This window comes from Apaloderma vittatum, unplaced genomic scaffold (genome assembly GCF_000703405.1).
Source record: "Apaloderma vittatum isolate BGI_N311 unplaced genomic scaffold, ASM70340v1 scaffold4190, whole genome shotgun sequence".
Taxonomy (NCBI): Eukaryota; Metazoa; Chordata; class Aves; order Trogoniformes; family Trogonidae; genus Apaloderma; species Apaloderma vittatum.
The window spans coordinates 1-19,064 of NW_009693874.1; the positions used below are offsets into that span (position 1 = coordinate 1).

The 19,064-nt window shown below is 45.3% G+C and overlaps 1 protein-coding gene across 1 annotated transcript; it reads left to right on the forward strand.

Moving 5' to 3' along the window:
- The first annotated feature begins 659 nt into the window (after positions 1-659).
- Positions 660-16,053, forward strand: LOC104270785 (mucin-5B-like). Its single transcript, XM_009865250.1, has 20 exons — positions 660-815; positions 1,409-1,501; positions 2,174-2,415; positions 3,184-3,361; positions 3,685-3,935; positions 4,361-4,544; positions 5,079-5,271; positions 5,927-6,105; positions 6,581-6,650; positions 7,469-7,590; positions 7,953-7,984; positions 8,434-8,611; positions 9,721-9,825; positions 10,343-10,383; positions 10,925-11,047; positions 11,974-12,069; positions 13,169-13,297; positions 14,169-14,208; positions 14,901-15,024; positions 15,693-16,053. Exons 2-20 carry the CDS (start codon positions 1,417-1,419, stop codon positions 15,871-15,873), a joined length of 2,553 nt encoding a protein of 850 aa, XP_009863552.1. The 5' UTR covers positions 660-815; positions 1,409-1,416; the 3' UTR covers positions 15,874-16,053.
- The last annotated feature ends 3,011 nt before the right edge of the window (positions 16,054-19,064 follow it).

Consider the following 19,064-nt stretch of genomic DNA (forward strand, 5'->3'; position numbering starts at 1 on the left):
TTTCCTGACCACTAATTTCATAATAAGCCTGTCTTAGGAGAAACATGCTTGTGCGTCTAAAGGACACACTTGCTTAAGGTATGGTGTCAGTCCATTCCCTTACCTGGGAGAACCCACATCCCGAAATGCAGGGTGGCCCAGCAGACAACACGTCTTTAGTTTTGCTGATTTTGTTACAGTATAAATGCATTCCCTTGAGCTCCTGCACGTGCATTCTCCAATACCTGGAGAGCTTCTCATATATTTAAATGGAATTGTTTAACACTGTGTGTTCCTTGAGATAGAAATGGCTGTGCAACACCTTCTGAGCCAGTGCTTTGTCCCTCTGCAAGGCAGTAATCCCAGTCCCATTCCCTGCCAAGAGGGCACGTAGCTGTGGGTGAAGACAGGGCCAGCCTTGATGCTTTCACCAACCAGTAATTCCTCTGTGCAAGGTGACTACAAGACACACCAGCAACAACAAAAATTCAACCCTCTCTTTAAATAAATGAGGTAGACTCCCCGTGCAACTTCTCAAGTAGAAACCAAGGAAGTTTTTCCGCCAGGTCATTTGTGTTTGATGATACAAGGAGGGTAAAGCCAAAATCTGGGTTTCTTTCCATTTGTGTTCATCTTACAAATGCCCTCTGCTGAGCATTACTTTTTTTTTGGTGCCTCAGATTGCCTTTGCTGCTACAATGGAAGGACCTACACCTTAAATGAAACTATATACAGCCAAGTCTATGGGCCCGAGTGTGGTGATGCTGTCTGTGGCCCTGACGGAGTCATCATTAGGACGCTCACCCCTTGCAGAACACCATCCACACCAGCACAAGGTACTAGATTTATAAGAGGTTTGGTGGTGATTGGAAGAGGCTTGATGGTGACCCCGTGTGTTTGGTATTTATTAAATGTGTTGACAAGTGGAGTAAGAAATATAACGGAGAAACAGCAAGCAAAGCAAGGACTATTGAAAGCAGAGTGTAGGTGGTATAGTAAAATGTCTAAACAATCTGCCTGTATTTAAACCAACAGAATCCTTGCAACAAGGCACTAAAAAGCCAAATGGAGTGCCGCTGGAAATCAGCTCTCCAAAGCCAGGTAAAGTCCTGCAGGATTAGAAAGTTCAGAGAAACCTTAAATTGGAATTAATAAATGGCAATAGAAGGGTGGTTTATTGTATTCTACGTAGAAAGAAAACAACTACAAGGGGGAGTGTGTGTGTATCATTCGAGTAGCATATAGTATAACCGAGTGTGTATAAGCACCAGGAGGACAGTTTTAACATGTATGTGTACAGGATGTGCTGGAGGTATGAAAATGATTATTTTTTCCTCTTTTTGGGATTCCAGAAAATGTAATAGATGCCATAGGGCTTGAAAGTAGAGTAGCAGAGGATTTGAATATCGATTGATTTTATTTCCTGCAGAAGCACATATGCAAGTGGCAACATCCGCATCTCCACCGTCAGTGGTAGCCACTCCCTGCTTCTGCAACAACAATGGGCAATTGATACAAATGGGTGAGAAACCAAGCCTTTTTTTCTTTCTGCACCATTGATGTGGGAAGATGTACTGCTTGATAAAAGTGCTTCAGCAAGTGCTTATTCAGCCTGTTACCGTTACACATTATCACAAGTTGTTGCATCATTGACCTGTAACTAACTCCTTCAGAACTACAACTCTCCCACATCCTATGACTTTGTCCTCGTTTGGACACCCCTGGTGTCAGGGAGCTTCTACCAGATGCTAACTGCAGTGAGCTCCAGCACAAACCCTGAACCCTAAACTGCTGAACACGGGCTTGTAATCCAGTCATATCACAAAAACAGAGGAGGGAAGACTCTGCTTCACCTCTTAGTACCTCCTGATCCACCTCTCTCCTGGTATTTGAAGATTGGACCCGCTCAAAGATTGTACTCAATTTCAGACCCCACTAATGTCTTAAGAGCACAATTTCAGATTAGCCTTTGGCCCTCCCTCAGCCTTTGCCACTGAGATGAACTGAACTCCACGTTCAGTCACTGAGCTCAAGGAGTTGCAGGCAGTGACCCCTGGATGTGGCCATCGGGCAGGGGCAGACCCAACCAGTTAAACGCAGGGCTGAATATGTGGCCAATCTGGGGTGCATCGCCCTCACGAGTCACCAGTTTCATGCACAATCCAGCACTAACAGTTGAGTTTTGGCCTTGCAGGAGAAAATGTTTCTCTGCCAATGAATGTATCAGGTCGTTGTGCTTACACCACTTGCAATGCGTCGTGTCAGATTGAATTAATTTGGGTGGAGTGTAAAACTGGTCACACTGAGGCTGCCGAGATCTGTGACCCACGCTCCGAAGGCTGCCCACCAACATCTGCTCCCAGCGTGACAAGGCGAGTTCCTGCTTCCACGGGGCCTCCTGCGAGTGATTGTCTTGGGCTCATTCCTCCCAGAAAGGTGAGATGCTTGAATCCTAGAATGGCCTAAGTTGGAAGGGACCTTAGAGATCATCTAATCCAAGCCCCCTGCCATGGGCAGGGATGCCTCAAAATCAACTAGATCAGGCTACTCAAGGCTCTCTCCAACCTAGCCTTGCACACCTCCAGGGAGGGGGCAGCCAAACCTTCTCTGGCAGCCACAACTTCTCTGGGCAATTTATTCCAAAGTCTTGCCGCCCTCGTACTGAAGAATTTCTTTCTAAGATCCAGTCTAAATCTATTCTTCAACTTAAACAAGAAAATGTGTTTCTTCAGCTACAGCATTTCCTGCAGCCAAGATTTGGTAATCTCCCCTGGTGCTAGTAACCGTGGTGCTAGTATTCACTACAGCTGAATTAGATTATTTAGAAGTGTACCAGAAGCCCCCAAATATTTGAGGAAATAAGTTGGAGATTATTATGTTCACCTGGAACAACTGTACACGGGCAGAACGACCTCAGCTGAACAAAGGCTAGGGAACCACATCTCACTGGGTCCCATCATCAGAAGAGGTCGGGACCTTAATATTGAGTCCTACACACAATGTTGTAGAACAGAAGTAGATACCAAGGCTCTGTTGCTTGCTAGATGTTTCATATTGCCTGGTTGCCAGAGGAAGAGTAGCTAGCAAATTATGCCATAGTAGACAATTGACTGAATGCAGTGTAGTTGCTGCTTGTGACTTCAAAGATTTTTCTACATGACTTTGTTACGTGCCTCTCCTCTTCTTTTTTCAACGCCTCAACAGTTTAATGAAACATGGAACTTTGGAAACTGCCAGATTGCCACTTGCCTGGGAGAAGGAAACAATATTAAACTGTCCAGCATGACTTGCCCTACTCAGCAAACGAAACTCTGTGTCAACGGTTTCCCATTCACGAAACACCATGATGAAACCGGCTGCTGTGAAGTCTCCGAGTGCCAGTGTAAGTACTGCAGCGGGGGGATTCCTGCAATCTGTGTTATGTTCAGCTGGGCCTTGAGAAAGAGAAGTCAGCATCTCTATTATGTTCATATTAATTCAGTAGGATGTCATGGAACAGACGTCCCATCTAAACTATTGGCTTTTAAGAGCAGAGAAGAATGTCCTTTGCCAGAGGAGTTTTTCTTTATCAAACTGGTTATTTCAGCTCTCACTGAAAGCGAGTGAAATAGTTAAAACCAGTGTTTACTGTTAGTAAAATAGTTAAAACTTGTGCTTACAGGGAGCTCAGAAGCCAAAGCTGAAGTCTGTCCCTCTATCTTCCAGGCATTTGCAGTGGATGGGGAAATGAGCATTATGTGACTTTTGATGGAACATATTACCATTTTAAAGAAAACTGCACCTATGTCCTCGTGAAGTCAATTCATCCTGACACTCACAAATTCTGGATTCACATAGACAACTACTACTGTGCGGCCGTTGAGGGAGCAATTTGTTCAATGTCCCTTCTAATTTTTCACTCCAACTCTGTCGTTATTCTGACACAAGCAATGGAACATGGAAAAGAAACAAACCTGGTAAAGTACTGTGTTAAAACGGATTCTCAGTATTATTTTGCTGAAGTTATATTGCTGTTCTGCCAAATGTCCTGTCACGACAAAGGATGAATCTTTTAAAAAATAGAACGGGTAGGAGATGCAATGGCATTGCTTTCTCTTTATTTTTCCTTTAAGTCAACAAAAATTTATATATTCAAAAAACTTGAGGGAAGATAACCTAAGTGAAAGTTGACATGAGTATTCAAATAGAAAGTGCAACGTATTGAAAAGGAATCACAGAGAAGCACTCACATGTCTGCCTTTAACCGACTTCATTTGATGCACCTGGGGTGTGAATTTCTGCTGCACTTCTTTCCTTACTGGAATACTTGAATAGCCATATAATTTATCTTTACTCAGGGGAAGGATGGCCATAGAGACCTTTTGTTTCTCTTCTCTTTTAGATTCTGTTTAATGACAAGAAAGTTGTTTCAGACATTTCCAAGAATGGGATCAGGATAACGAGTTCTGGTCTTTATGTCATAGTTGAAATACCTGAATTAGAAGTTTATGTCTCCTACAGTCGACTTGCCTTTTACATAAAACTCCCTTTTGGAAAGTTTTATAACAATACCATGGGACTGTGTGGTGAGTGTTCTCATTAGCTGACAGTAAGGAATGCAATAATTTTTCCTCGTTCTTTCTCTCACCCCCTTGTAAACTTCTCTACATGCTTTCAACTCCACTGATTTTCACTTCTCACCAATTTTAATGAATTTATCTCTATTTGGTGGAAGGACACAGTCAGCAGATGGAGTTTTAAGTCACTTCCTTTCATTCTGCTCACAGCCTGTTGGTGGATGGAGATAGGCTCCTTCCAAGCCCTTCCTCTTGATCGTATCTGCTCTGTACAGGAATGTACAAAGTCTGGAGAGTCCTGTGCCAAACAGAGCCATCCCAGTTGCTTTAGCCACCAGGATAAATGCCTCAACTCTGGTTTTCATGAGTAACTGGCAAACTATTTCTTCTAGCATTCTTTTCCTACTTGTGAACTCATCCAGGACCCCACAAGGTTGTTACCTTCCCACAGGGAGAAGAACTTCCCTCCAGGTTTTCTCTAGAAGTAGCTTCATCAGCATGAACTGTCCTCAAACGGTCACTTTGCTTTTATATTGCTGCCAGGTACCTGCACCAACCGGAAATCTGATGATGCTATGAAGAGGAATGGTGAGGTTATTGAGTCCTTCAAAGAGATGGCGTTAGATTGGAAAGTCCCAGATCCTACCAACAGATACTGTAACCCAGGCGTCTCAGAATCAGCTGAAATTGAATATCATCAGCACTGTGAGCCTTCCAATGTGTGTAAAATCATCTGGTAAGACAACTCCCAAAAGTGCCAGAAAAATAACTCCACAAGATAATTTTGTGCTTCATCACACGACTTGGGTGAGCTGCTTATAGAACATGAGGAAAATGTGAAGTCTAGCATACCTTGGAAACCCGAGCAGTGAAGTGATTTGTGAATGTTCCTGAGTTTGGGAGATATTTGTCAGCTGTATCATCATTATCAGCCCTCCTTAAGAGTGTCTGCTCTTTGACACTCCTTCTGCCTGTCAGGTCTGGAGAAGCCAGCCAGGAACCAGCTGTAATTCAGTTTCTGAAAGCTCTGGGTGAAAAGGAACACAGTCAGAATATAGTAAGCAGATGCGTGTGTCTGTTTTTAAAACAATTTTGTGGTTTAAAACAGGAACGTCAAACGTGTTGGCATGAGAATGTCAGCATACAGAATTATAGATATGAGCTGTGCAGGAGACTTTTCTTTGCAGGTAGCAGTCCAACAAAAAATTACTTTCTTTCCCCAGTATTGTAAAAAACTGAGAGGAAAATCTCATTCCTAATTAAGCTGAGCGGGCGCCTTGGCTATCAGGACTATTTCTAGTCGTGCCTTTACCTTGAGGCTTTCTCCGTGTTTGGTTCCGAGTTGAGTCCTTCCTTGGACAAAGTCCTGTCTGTCTCCTTGCTTTGCAAAGGAACCTGACCGAGTGCCACGGCGTGGTCCCCCCTCAGCCCTACTATGAGGCATGCGTGGCCAGCGGCTGCTCGGAGTGGCACCCCAGCACCCAGTGCCAGAGCATGCAGACGTACGCAGCCCTCTGCGGGCTCCACGGCGTCTGCGTGGACTGGCGGAGGCAGGCGAAGGGACAGTGCGGTAAGCCTGGGAGAGCAACTCCCCTCGCTTCTTTCCTCACTTGCACACCCAGTTGTCTTCCTGCACATCATCGGGCTTCGATCTTTCCCGAGACCTGAGAAAAAGGAACGTCTCAAAGAGGTCGTTCCAGTCCAGAACTGCTGCAAAACTAGTGGGAAATGGGCCCGCAGTCTCTCCTGGGCAGCTCAGCCAAGGAGTTACCTAAAGCTTCATCACTAGATGGTAAAACACAGCTTCCTTCTGCATGCTGTGCCCTGCTCAGGGGGACCCAGTGACTCAAGGGTAAGAGCGACCCGCAGGCGCTTTCCTGAATCCATCGATCCCTTTTTACTGAAGCTGCAGAGACCCCCTTGGAGGGCAGCAGCCCAGGCTGTGTGGACGCGTGGGGTGGGCTGCATCGGTGTGCACGGTTCAGCTGTTGAAGGGTTCAGCGTGGGTCTGGGCTTTCTAACCCGTGCACTGTAACGCTCCGCAGAGCCCGTCTGCACACAGGACCAGGTATACAAGCCATGCGGGACCGCAAAAAGGAACACTTGCTTCAGCAGGTGGGTCACAGAATCACAGAATCACAGAATGTCAGGGGTTGGAAGGGACCTCAAAAGATCCAGTCCAGCTCCCCTGGCAGAGCAGAATCACCTACAGCAGATCGCACAGGAACATGTCCAGGAGGGGTTTGAAAGTCTCCAGAGCAGGAGACTCCACACCCTCCCTGGGAAGCCTGGGCCAGGGCTCTGGCACGCGCACAGGGAAAAAGTTTTTTCTAATATTTTTGTGGAACCTCCTATGTTCCAGCTTGTACCCATTGCCCCTTGTCCTGTCGTTGGACATCCCTGAGAAGAGCCTGGCTCTGTCCTCCTGACACTCCCGCTTGACATATTTATAACCATGAATGAAGTCACCCCTCAGGCTCCTCTTCTCCAGCTGCAGAGCCCCAGCTCCTTCAGCCTTTCCTCCCCAGGGAGATGTTCCATCCCTCCATCATCCCTGGGGCTGCGCTGGACTCTCTCCAGCAGTTCCCTGTCCCTCTGGAGCTGAAGGGCCCAGAACTGGACACAACATTTCAGATGTGGCCTCACCAGGGCAGAGTAAAGGGTCAGGAGGACTTCTCTTGACCTACCAGCTACTCCCCTTCTAACACACCCCAGGAAGCCATTGGCCTTCTTGGCCACGAGGGCACACTGCTGGCTCATGGCCATCCTGCTGCCCACCAGAAGTGTCTTAGGGTCATGTCCTAAGACACTTCTCAAGTTCATAACTGGAAAATTAAGTTCACATTCCCCTGGGATTTAGATGTCTGATTGCCCTAGGGTACATTTCTGCCTCTCAGTTTACATTCTAATTCAATTATATTCCAATTGTGCAGAGAAACCACTACGGACACCCTCCCCTCTCAAAATAACACACCAGTGTTTGTTGAGGGATGCTACTGTCCCGATGGAAAAACTCTACTGAATGATCAAGATGGCATTTGTGTTTCTGTCTGCGGTAAGAAACAATATAAATAGTGAGATGGGAACTGGAGATCAGAGCCCATCTAGAAATACACATTAAGGGCATGTTCTGGGTACAGAGGAAGTGGGGAAGACCTTGATACTGACCCTTTCTAGTTAGGCACAAATTGTTTCAGATTGGCAATTTCTGCCTGCTCTTATACAGAGAGTGCAAATTTCAAAAGAACAAAGAGGATAATCTTAAAGACGTTTTGGGTGCACAACTCGTGCCTTCACTCTCTTTCTCTTTATGGCTGTTTCTTAAATTTCAAGACCTTTCTTCTATTCCTGTCCTCCTGCTTCTGTTGTTTCCCCTGGTTCAATTATCACTAAAGGCATCTGTAATTCATTTCACAGGTTGCACTGCACAAGATGGGTCAGTGAAACAGGTAAGAAAAAGGAAAATACTGTCTTAATACTGTAGCTGGATGCTGTCACCTCCTATAAAAATGACTGTATGAGTTTCTTCTTTTAATTCTAAACTTAAATACCAGTGAACTACAATGACACTGGAGAAGAAAAAAAACCCCAGATTTTATTAACACCAGAACTTTATTAATCACTTGAAGTACAGAAGCAGAAATAGCAGTTGGTGGGAAACTCTGTTTCCTGTAGAACTGCCAGAAATTTCCTTCTGCCAACATGTAAACCTGCAAAGGAAGGTGGCAGATAATAACATTTTTTCTGATTGTTTCCTTCTCCTCCCTCTGGCATTTGAACTCTGATTGCCCTGCATAAGAAATTAGGATTACCCAGCCCTACCCTGTCTTGCAGCAGGCATTCATTAATACAACACTTCCAGTTTTTGCTCTGTGAACTATCCCTATTGTTTTCACAGCCTAGAGACACTTGGGAGCACGACTGCCAAAACTGTTCTTGTGATGAAGCGACCCTGAATATCTCTTGCTTTCCCCGCCCTTGCGCTAAATCTCCACCCGTCAACTGCACGAAGCAGGGCTTTGTACGCAAAATAAAAACACGACTCGATGACCCGTGCTGCACAGAGACAGTCTGCGGTGAGTAGATAATTCAGGTGTCACAATGTGGCATCATTTGCTTTTAGCAGCAATCCTCACGTGCGTTCTGGTACCCCACAAATACCAGACTCAAACAAAGACGCTGGAGTGGTTGTTCTTTCTATGTGCATACCAGCAACTCTTGTTCTCAGAAGAGACCTCCTCTGGTCCAGCTTGTATTCTAAACTAGTGCCAAGACCTGCCAGATGTTTACACTGGAAAATCCCTATGGACCATTGGGACCACTAGGTCCTTCCCAGGATGCTCTGGCTCTTGTCCTTTCAGAGATGAGAGGTTGATCTTTGCATTGAGATCCATTCATCCAAATTCCGGGCTCCCCCAAGGCCTGCTGTGGAGGTTCTTGATCTGTTTGCCCTCACCTCTCCATTAGCATCCTCCCAGTCCCAAATGCTCACGGCACAGGACCTCCTCATCAGTCTGCTCCTCACCCTGGCTGCTCACAGCACCTCTCGGAAGATGCAGGAGAGGGATCCTGGCAGCAGTGGGAGCATGTTCCCTCATAAGGCAGAGGTCCCTTAGGCTCCTTGGGTGCCCTGAGGGAGCAGTGAGCGCTGTCAGGGTGCTTCGCCTTGCACGTCCCAACCTTTACATCTTTGCCTCTTCATGCTTTTCACCCTCTGATTCATCTACCTTTATCTCAACTTGTTACCCTGACACTTCTCTGAGATGAGGGTGTTTGGTATTTGAGAGATGACATCCAGTGTGGGAAGAGAAGCAGGATCAAAATGTGTGTCCAAGGAAGAGCTTTCTACTAAAGCAAGCTTAGAGATACTTCTCCTAAATATGTCCCAAACTCAAAAAATGCATGGTTCAGGAATCACAGAACCATAGAATCACAGAATTACTGAGGCTGGAAAAGACCTCTGAGACCATCACATCCAGCCTATGACTCAACAGCATCACAACGGCTAGACCATGGCACTAAGTGCCACATCCAGCCTTTCCTTAAACACCTCCAGGGATGGTGACTCCACCATTTTTCATCTTTTCTACTTTTACCCAATTTCTTGGAGGTTCAGGCTGTTTCTGCAAGGAATGCTGCTGGACAAGATGCTTTGGCTTTACTTAATCTCTGTTCTCTATTGCAGAATGTGATATAAAAACTTGCATTATCAACAAAACAGCGTGTGACTTGGGCTTCCAACCAGTGGTTGCTATATCTGAGGATGGTTGTTGCCCTATCTTCTCCTGTAGTAAGTACTATGTTTCCTTAAGGTGTTTTATTTATTCCTTGAACTGTTTTGTTTTTTCTGAATCAATCAAAATCATAAGCAGCCTCTCCCCTTCCCTCTCAGGCTTTATATTTTTGAGAAATGGAGTAACTGGTGCAGGTTCTCTGTGGCTCTGGTATTGAGTGAGTGCAAGTTATTGATCAGATACTCAGTGTCGGTTACATTGAACCCATCCAGCAGCTCTGCTGCCAAATTATATTTCCAGATTCACATACCTGACCCAGCTTCCTGTTGGCTCTGCTACCAGTTTCAAGTGTATAGAAATACACCCCACTTCACGCATAACATCTGAGCAGATGGTACCTGTGGGCTTCCCCGTTAGCATTATGTACAAGTTACTTTTTTCCCCCTTTTGAGGAGACTTAAGGCTAGTGAATAAACTCAGTACTACTCTTTGTCTCCTCTAAATAGCTCACAATTCAGAGATAAGTACAGTAACTGTTCACATAATTCCTTTTAATTTTATTTTTTCTTACAGTACCAAAGAGTGTTTGTGTTTCTGGAGGAGTTGAATTTAAGGTACGTCTTCTTCCAGACAGTTCTTTGCACAGGTTAATGCTATCAGAGACAAAATTTTCTGAAGTTATTATTGTCAGCACTCATATAAAAAGCAGGCTTAGAATGCCTCGTAATTTTTCTTTGCCAGTAGTCTTATGTACAATTGGATGAATAGGTAATGTTAGACACCAGTAACTTGCTTCCTAAATGAGATCTTACCTATGTTTTAGACTCAAGAAGTCAGAATTGTGATTGAATACAAATTTGAAATCTGGTTGGATGTTGTAGGATTAATCATTAGGTCAAACTGAGCAAGAAGTGATGCACGGAATTTATGAGATAACGTAATAACTCACTTAAGGTGATTGATGCCTTTGGGAATGTCAGCCTTGCGTTCATTATGACGGTGCGAGGCTTTAGAGATCAGGACCCATTCACCTAAGGAAGTTGCTCCAAAAATAAATCCCAGGCAGAAGCATTCATTGTTGGCAGCCTAGGGGACACTTTTTTATTCTAGAACCCACTGAATTCTTGCCACAGGCTCTCTCCTCTCTATTTCCAGCCCGGGGCAATGGTGCCTAAAGGCTCTTGCGAGGACTGTGTGTGCACAGACGAGCAGGATATCATGACCCAGACCAACCTCATCCAGTGTGTGCCAGTGAAGTGCCAAACCACCTGCCCACAGGTCAGCGCTGCCACCCACCAACACCGACCCCAGCAGTGGCTGCGGAGGGGACGTACGCTAGAAGGGGGATAGTGTGACTGCTTCCTTGCTGAAATACAGCAGGATGTGAACGCCTGTTAGATTTTTTTTTGGTAAAGTTCTTTACAGAGGGCTGGTAATTTTCGTTCAAGCAAATTTCAGAGGTCACCCTTGGAAAGGTGCCTTGAGGGAGAACAATTGCAAGCCTGGTAAAGAGAAGTCTGACTGCTGAAAGATGCTTGTGCCCTTCTGCTGGTGTTGCCAGCTGTCGGCTCAAAGATTTGACTGTAAAAGAACTGCACGGTGGTTTAGATGTTACCACCCACTTCTCAGTACTCCTGAGCTGAAAGTCCGAACACAAACTGTTCGGTCTGTTGCTGAGTATAAGCAAAGAGTGGTTCTTTTGCATTCTTGTCCAGATAAGGCAGACCCACCACCAAACCTAAAAAAGGGTAAAACCATTATCCTTTATCCCATGCCCATCCGGCAAGAGACCAATGGATACCTCAAGCACAGGGAAGGAAACAAATGGTGCATGATCTTCACATCTGACAGTAGCAATTCTTGTGGATAATCATATCAGACCACACACTGGTGGTAGATTGCACAAGTAATCATATGCTGAATTAATTTATTTGGCCTGATTTGTGTGTTAGCCCGAAGAACAACCAATGACAGGATCCTCACGGTAACCGAAGTGCCCAGAAGTCACGGTTCAATAAGGGAAAGAAACAGTCCTCTTTGACTGACAGCCTTAAAGTGATTCCAGCAGGTTCCTAAAATAAGACAGAAATGAAACCAGAAGGTTGGCTCATTTCCTCTGCCATCTTCAGTGTGGCTTTGATCCAGAGGTATATTATGAACAAGACATCAGGTAACGTGGCTAAAGGGAGACTTCATTCCCACAGGGTTTCCGCTTTGTGGAAGCAGAGGGTCAGTGCTGCAGCCAGTGCCAGCAAGTGGCATGTGTGGCAAATTTTCCATTTGGCAACGTGACCATTGAGGTAAGCACACCCTCCCTCGCTCTCTGCACGCAAGGCTGAATTATCAAACAGACCTCAGCATTTTTTGAGCTGGTGTCATACATTTTGAGGCTGGGAATGAACCTCTAGGAGATTTAAAAATGCCCGTATTTCCAGAGTGAATGTAGATGTTGATGCATCTCTGGCAGGAATGGAAATCATCTTATTGCTCCTCCTCCTGACCTGTAACAGAGAGAGAGAATTTGGAGGGGACGGTGCGAGTGTACAGTACTGCTGCTGCAGAGATACTGGCTTGGCATCACACTGCTCCAGCCTGGGAACAGTGTCATTCCCTTGCCCTGCACTTACAGGGCTGACACAGCTGTATTGCCACTGGTTCTGCGTTCGCTGAGGCAGAAATCAGAAGTGGCAGAGCTGCTGCAGTGCCTTGGTAACACACCCCGGTAATCCATCGCGTCCTGCGAGCTCAGCATTGGGCAGACACGGGCTGAGCCTCAGGCTAAGTTTGGTTTTATTACAGCCTGCTACTGCTGACGCTGTCTCAACCAGTGACCGCTGTCTTACAGGCAGTTGCTTCTCTGGTAGCGCTTGTGTCTGTGGCTCTTCTATTTCATCCTTTTATTCTTTGATAGTTTATCTTGGAAGGATACCTTCTCTGTGCCAATACACGATTTTTACGTTTCCATGAGGAGGCTTTGCACTTATCCTTTGACCTTTATAATGAGGTTTCTCCTCTTTCACACTTCTACTTTTCTTCCATCAATTAATAAAGAAGTCTGCTGGAATCCTTTAAGAGAACTATTTTTACTTTTCTGTATGTTTTACTCCACATACATCAACACACCTACTTTCTGCATTTCTGTTCATACCTCTATACCCATTCTGCCACTAGCTTTTGATTCTTTCCAATGAGATGCCACAAAAGGGATTTTCATAGGCTGGTAATGGGTGAGCTTGGTACGTAATTTGTAGATGTGAGTTCCAGATATCTCAGCCCTGTCACATGGATACAAACAATCCAGCCCCTCTGCCCGTTCATTGACTGTATTACAGTTGCATTATTGTACTTTTATTGCTATACTATGTTGGGTGTGATTTTTTTCCCCCCGTTTTTATTCAGGTTGGAAAGAGTTATAAAGCTCCGTACGATAACTGTACTCAGTACACATGCACTGAATCAGCCGGCCAGTTTTCCTTGACTAGTACAGTAAAGGTCTGCCTACCATTTGAAGAATCAAACTGTGTCCCAGTAAGTATTTCGTAGCCAGAAAAAAAGACTTTTGGAATGAGCACTGCTGCTGGTCTGGGGCTTTTCTTCACTGTTTTGAATGAGCCACTTTGGTATTTCTTGATTTTTCTGAGCTGATTATCCTTGTTTGAAGGAAATGTGCTTTTCCTGTACGGAGTGTCCCATGGAATTAAAACTATTTGCAGACAACACACACATTTTACTTGTTGTGGGATAAGCACTAGGACTTAGAAGAGTACTAGGGCAATAGCAAAGTGGGATTTTTCATCTTGGGGAAACACCAGTGTTGTGAAATGCAATTGAGCAAGCGGTGACGCACTGCGGAGCCCTGGGGGGGTCTGATCGGTGTCTCCTGACGTGTGGTGCCTCACTAAGCAAAGCAGTGGTACAGAGACGAGCAGGCGGTTTCATTCATGCCCTGGCTTTCAGCACTTACTGAACTTTCAGAAGTAACTTTCAGAAACAGCATGAGGCTTTGCAGCAGATCTGAAAACCAGGGACAAAGACAGATGTTGACTTGAATTAGCTTTGGGGTAGATTCTGCGCAGGTCAGACTGTTCTGTTCCAGGAGCAGCTGCCTTTCTCTGGCGCCGCGTATTTAGTGCTGGCTTCAAGAGGAGCTACACGAGGTCAGGCACGTGTCAGAGCGCATCCTACCCACCTTGTGACAAGCTATACAGTTTTAAAAAAATTCACTCCCTTCCTCAGTGGATTTTTTTGAAGCTTTTCTCTGTATAATTGATACATGAACAGGTCTGATGAGGAACTTGTGTTGGTTAGAGATGAGGGAATGCACCTGAGCTCTCGTTCGTGCTGCTGGCTGCTTAGTGATGTGTCTGAACTGTTCTCGTTCTGTGTGCTTGCAATGCAGGGAACGGTGGATGTGACTTCAGACGGCTGTTGCAAGACATGTGAGTGCCTTAAATCACTGATCCTCTGTTCCAGTACTCTTAGGGTCTCCCCTGCTCACAGTCCCGTTTCTGCACACACTGAGGATCTGCAGCTTCCACAGACTGGAAGACTGTTCTTACAGCAGCTGAGCTGCTTTGTACCTCACCGCTGAGGCTAAAAATCTGCCTTCATCTTCCTGTGGACACCCTAAAATTCTTCATTCTCCACTTCTGTCATTTTGAATAACTGAAATACTGTTAGTTTGAACTATACTCCTGATAAGAAATTTTGTAGCAAAAATACTCTTTATTTTTCCATCTGGAAATTGCACAGAAATAAAAGGGTCTTTTTTTTCAGCGGCATCTACCCAGAAATCACAGGTTATTATAGAGACACAAACACCACTTAGATCATTTTTTTAAAAAACAAACCCTTCATGTCTCCTTTAGGCCTTGATTCGACACGGACTTTACATACACTTATACATAAGTCTTCATTTTAGCTGGTCCACAAATCAAAAAGTGCCTTGACCAGCAGGAAATGGCTTTGCTTAATTAGTGCCTCTTTGCCCTCTCGGTTGTTACTTTGGTTCTGCATTTGAACTGTCAAAAGTTTGAAGAGGCCGATCTGCCCTTGCTTGCCTAGCAGAGACCTTTCAAACTTTCCCCCCACCCAGTCTGAAGAAGCCTCACAGAAACCTTCTCCCACACAGGCATCGACCTGCCCCACAAATGCAAGCGCAACGTGAAAGAGCAGTACATCGTCCACAACAACTGCAAGTCGGTTGCTCCAGTCCCCGTGCCCTTCTGCGAAGGGACGTGCAGTACCTACTCTGTGTAAGTAGGAAACTTTTCCCTGTCCTCTCCCACGTCTGTTCCTCCTAGGGTTTTGTCACCGTTGGGCTGGAGCTGTTTGTCCCCTTCCTCCTGGTCGAAAGGACCTGGTTGGACGTGCAGAGCAGCAGACGTCAGCGATGTGACTGAACGTCTTCAGCCTGACAGGAGTGCCTTATCTTAGGAAAACAGGTCCCTCAGAAAAGGCAACAGCTAAATTGATTAACTACCTGGTCTTAAGCATATCCTTAAGCAGTTTCTGAACAACTCTGGTGTTTAGTGGAGGGTTTTTTCCTGCTCTTTTGGTCTCTGCAAAAATTGTCCCTTTCTGCCTTAGTGGAATAGACCTAATCCAAAAGCCACTGAAGTTACTGTGATTTTCCCCATTGGTGTCAGAGGATCTGGCCCAATAATGTCTTGATAAAAGACTGTTAGGAATAAGCAGAAAAATAAACTGGAAATTTTGCTCCTCTGCTCCTTAGAATTACCTCCATTCGGAGCAGTAAGTACCCATCAGTGTGGGAGGACAATAAAAGACCGTTAGGAATAAGCAGAAAAATAAATTGGAATTTTGCTCCTCTGCTCCTTAGAATTACCTCCATTCGGAGCAGTAAGTACCCATCAGTGTGGGAGGACAATAGCAGACTGACGTGCAAATCTCATTTCCATAGGTATTCCTTTGAGGCCAGTGAAATGGAACACAAATGCATTTGCTGCCATGAGAAAAGGAGTCACAAAGTGAAGCTGGAACTGGTTTGCTCTGAGCATAAGAGAGTCTCATTCACATATGTGCATGTAGATGAATGTGGGTGCGTAGAAACAAAATGCCCAAAGAGGACAACTCGAGCATAAACTAAAGGAAACATTTCAACTCTTGTTAAACGCTTCCCTAGCAAGTGAGTAGTTTAGAAAGTGGCTGCGAGTAACCTCCAAATGACCATACCTCTTTCTTGCGCTTTTTCCTTCTGGTATTATATGCAGTTATGGAAATTAGCTAAAGATCTCGTTCAAAATAAACTGCATTTCAAAGAGGCCTTGTTCTCCTGTTTCGGTGATGCTGCTAACAAGACAAGGAGATGTCTTTAATCCCACAGTGGTGTATAAACCAAGGTAATTACAAAACACTTTAGAGACAGCTGATGCCTTTCAAAATCCTGCTCGAAGAAAGGGCAGGTTTTAAGACCATAAGCACAGGCATCACTTCACTGCCCTTAGAAGGGAAGCAGCAATCGCTTCCGCAGCCGGAAGGACTCAGCTCGGGGGCAGGTTGGCGTTCTTCATCCTGGTGCTCCTCACACTTCCTTGGCTGTGGCTCCCGGTCACTCACCAGAGGAAAGCTGGGTCCTTCTGCACAGTGAGCACCACATCCGGAGCCTAAAAACTTGTTTTACACATAACCTACAAAATTACTAAATCTGCACCCTTATTGTGCGTCCTTATCTCGCAGGTGGTTTTTATTATTTGCCAACATCAAACTCTGAGCTGTGTGTCAGGTGAGGGCTTTGAGGAATTGTTTTGAAGGGAACGCTTTTCAGCCAAGGAGATATTTTAAAATGCTGCAGCTGTTGAGCCCCAAGTAATCTTTAATTTTTTTTTGTGACAAATCTTTTCATCTGGTGTCGGCATAGGCGTAGGAGCTGAACTGTACGTGTTTTCCTCTTCTCTCACCTGAGAGCCCTGTGCTGACTGGGTCATCCCTCAGTTATGCCTCTGTGGGATTCAGCTCACATTGTTTTAATTAACCTGTTCTCCAGCCCATTTCTGGAATTATTTATCTCAGACTAAGACAGGCGTAAGAGCCCCTGGGAAGTTACTGGTTTCTCAGCTCTGGGTGTTCTGAGAGCCAGGGTAGCTGCCTTAGAGGCAGTCAGAGGAGGTGAATTTGATCCTTCTTTTTCACTCTGTCTCCTTAAAAACAATGAAAGAGCTGCTGGGTATACCTAACCCTCACAGTGGGAACGGGGCCACTGCAGGTACCTTTGGGAAACATGGACAACAAAATCCAACGAGGTGTTTGTGTTGAAGTAATGAAGTATAGCATCATAGAATATTACACGTTGGAAGGGACCCATAAGGATCATGGAATTGAACCCAGCCTCTGCACTAGTCAGTGGGCCAGTTTGCTTGATTATAAATGACAGGAATCTCCAAATAATTCAGTTAACTGTCAGTGCAGTGCAAATCCCTTGGGAGGCATGCCCTGCAACTGCTTTGCAGTGAAGCTCATGTATAAATTTCATATCAGCCCAGAAAATATTCTTAACGATACAAATCAAGTGTGTGCAGGCTTTTACAGTGCAAAGAACAGCAGCGAGAAAAGACATTCCTTTCTTTCCTCCTTGCCTTTCCCCGAGTGGGAAGAAACCATTCTTGAGTGCTTCTGTCATCAGAGGAGTAAACAGACTCTAAGTATTGAGATGCACACTCATATAAACCCTGCAAATTAATCACTCTCAGCAGGATGGCTTAGCAAAAACACGATCAGAAACCTTTCCCATCTCTGCATTTTCTGCAAGTGGGGCAAGGGCATAAAACACAATCTGATCTTACCAGGTCTACTTAGATTTCTGTTCTCCTGTGTGCTTTAGTGATAATGAGACTTTATAAGGAAAACTAAGAATAGCATGGATTTACAGGCACGTTTTCCTATTCATTTTGGGCATGTATTTTGCTTTTCAGGCAAGGGACATGCTGGAACCACAGGCATATTCCCACGTCCAGAGTGCTTTTGAAAAAAAGGATCATGTGAAACCTCATGGGCTCCTTCTCCATTCTCTTCAGTGACTTGCTCAGTCCAGCATCTGACTGGCCTGTGCAATCTTATTGACAGCCTGGCATTAAAGTGAACTCATTGCTCCTCTGTTCGCAGCCTGAGGTCCTCTGAGATGGGGCCAGCAGGGCAGAGCAGAGAAACTTCTCTTTATTAAGACCTTTCACCTTCCTCAGCTCAGAGAGAGGCCACGGGTCAAACACCTCCCTGCATGCACAAACGCACAGGAACAAAATTCAGCCTGAAAGCTGCTTGATTTCAGGAAAAGTGCTTTGCTGGAAACAAGTAGGGGTGATGACCCTCTTGCAGGTTGCCCTTCTTGCCGAGTGGTTCTGCCCCTGCGTGCAGCAGCCTTGCCACTCGCACGGACCAAGCTGGGCAGCAGCTAAAGTCTGTGTGTCCTTCTTTAGGCTGTTGTCCAAGACCTTCCTAGGCTTTTCCAGGAAAAACTTCCTGGTATACGCTTGCTTGCCCAAGATCCTATTGCTCTGTGGCTGCTTCTCATGTGCACAGAGTCAAGCTGTAGCTCCAGGCCATCTCTTCCAGTTAGTGACTGGTCTCTGCAAGTGAAACATTGCCCTGGTGTAGGAAAAAAAAGATCAGTGGCATTGCTCCAAGCACTGTTTCTTCCTTTTGTGTGAATGCTTCACACCAGCGTCCACCTCAAGGGGGTAACCCCAGGAGAACCAGCTCTCAGCTGAGCCAGTTGGGCCAGGGCTCAGCTGGTTCCAGCCTGTAGCCATTCTTTTCTTATCATGCGAGGATGGTACTCGCATTTGCTGCACAGTCCTCAGGCAACACACCAGGAAGTTATGTCCCATATTGCTAAAACAAATATTTGCTGGAGATACTGCCTCGTGTCGGATGAACAAGCCCCAAGACACTTTATCACGTCACTGGCGTGCCGAGCCTGGGTTGCCATTATGAGATGAACTCTGACTTGCCTATTGCTTTGTGGCTTGGAAAGGTCAGTTCCCAACACCACTTTGATGTAGTTTAGCTACATTTTCGTTTGGCTTTTGTTAGCAATTGTTGGCGTTTGCAAGGAGGAGAAGAAGATGAAAGGTGTGCTCTGCATTTTTATTTTATTTTTCCACTGAGTGGATCCTCTGGCTGTGGAATCAGCTCTTTAGCGTTATCCACGGTGTGTTGTGTCAATATCGATCTATTCTGGTATCTAGAATCTCAGGCTGAAAACAAAGGCTGTGAACTGTAAGTGCCCTCTAATACAGAAGGGATTGTTTAAAAGAATGCAGCGCCTATTTTGTTTCAG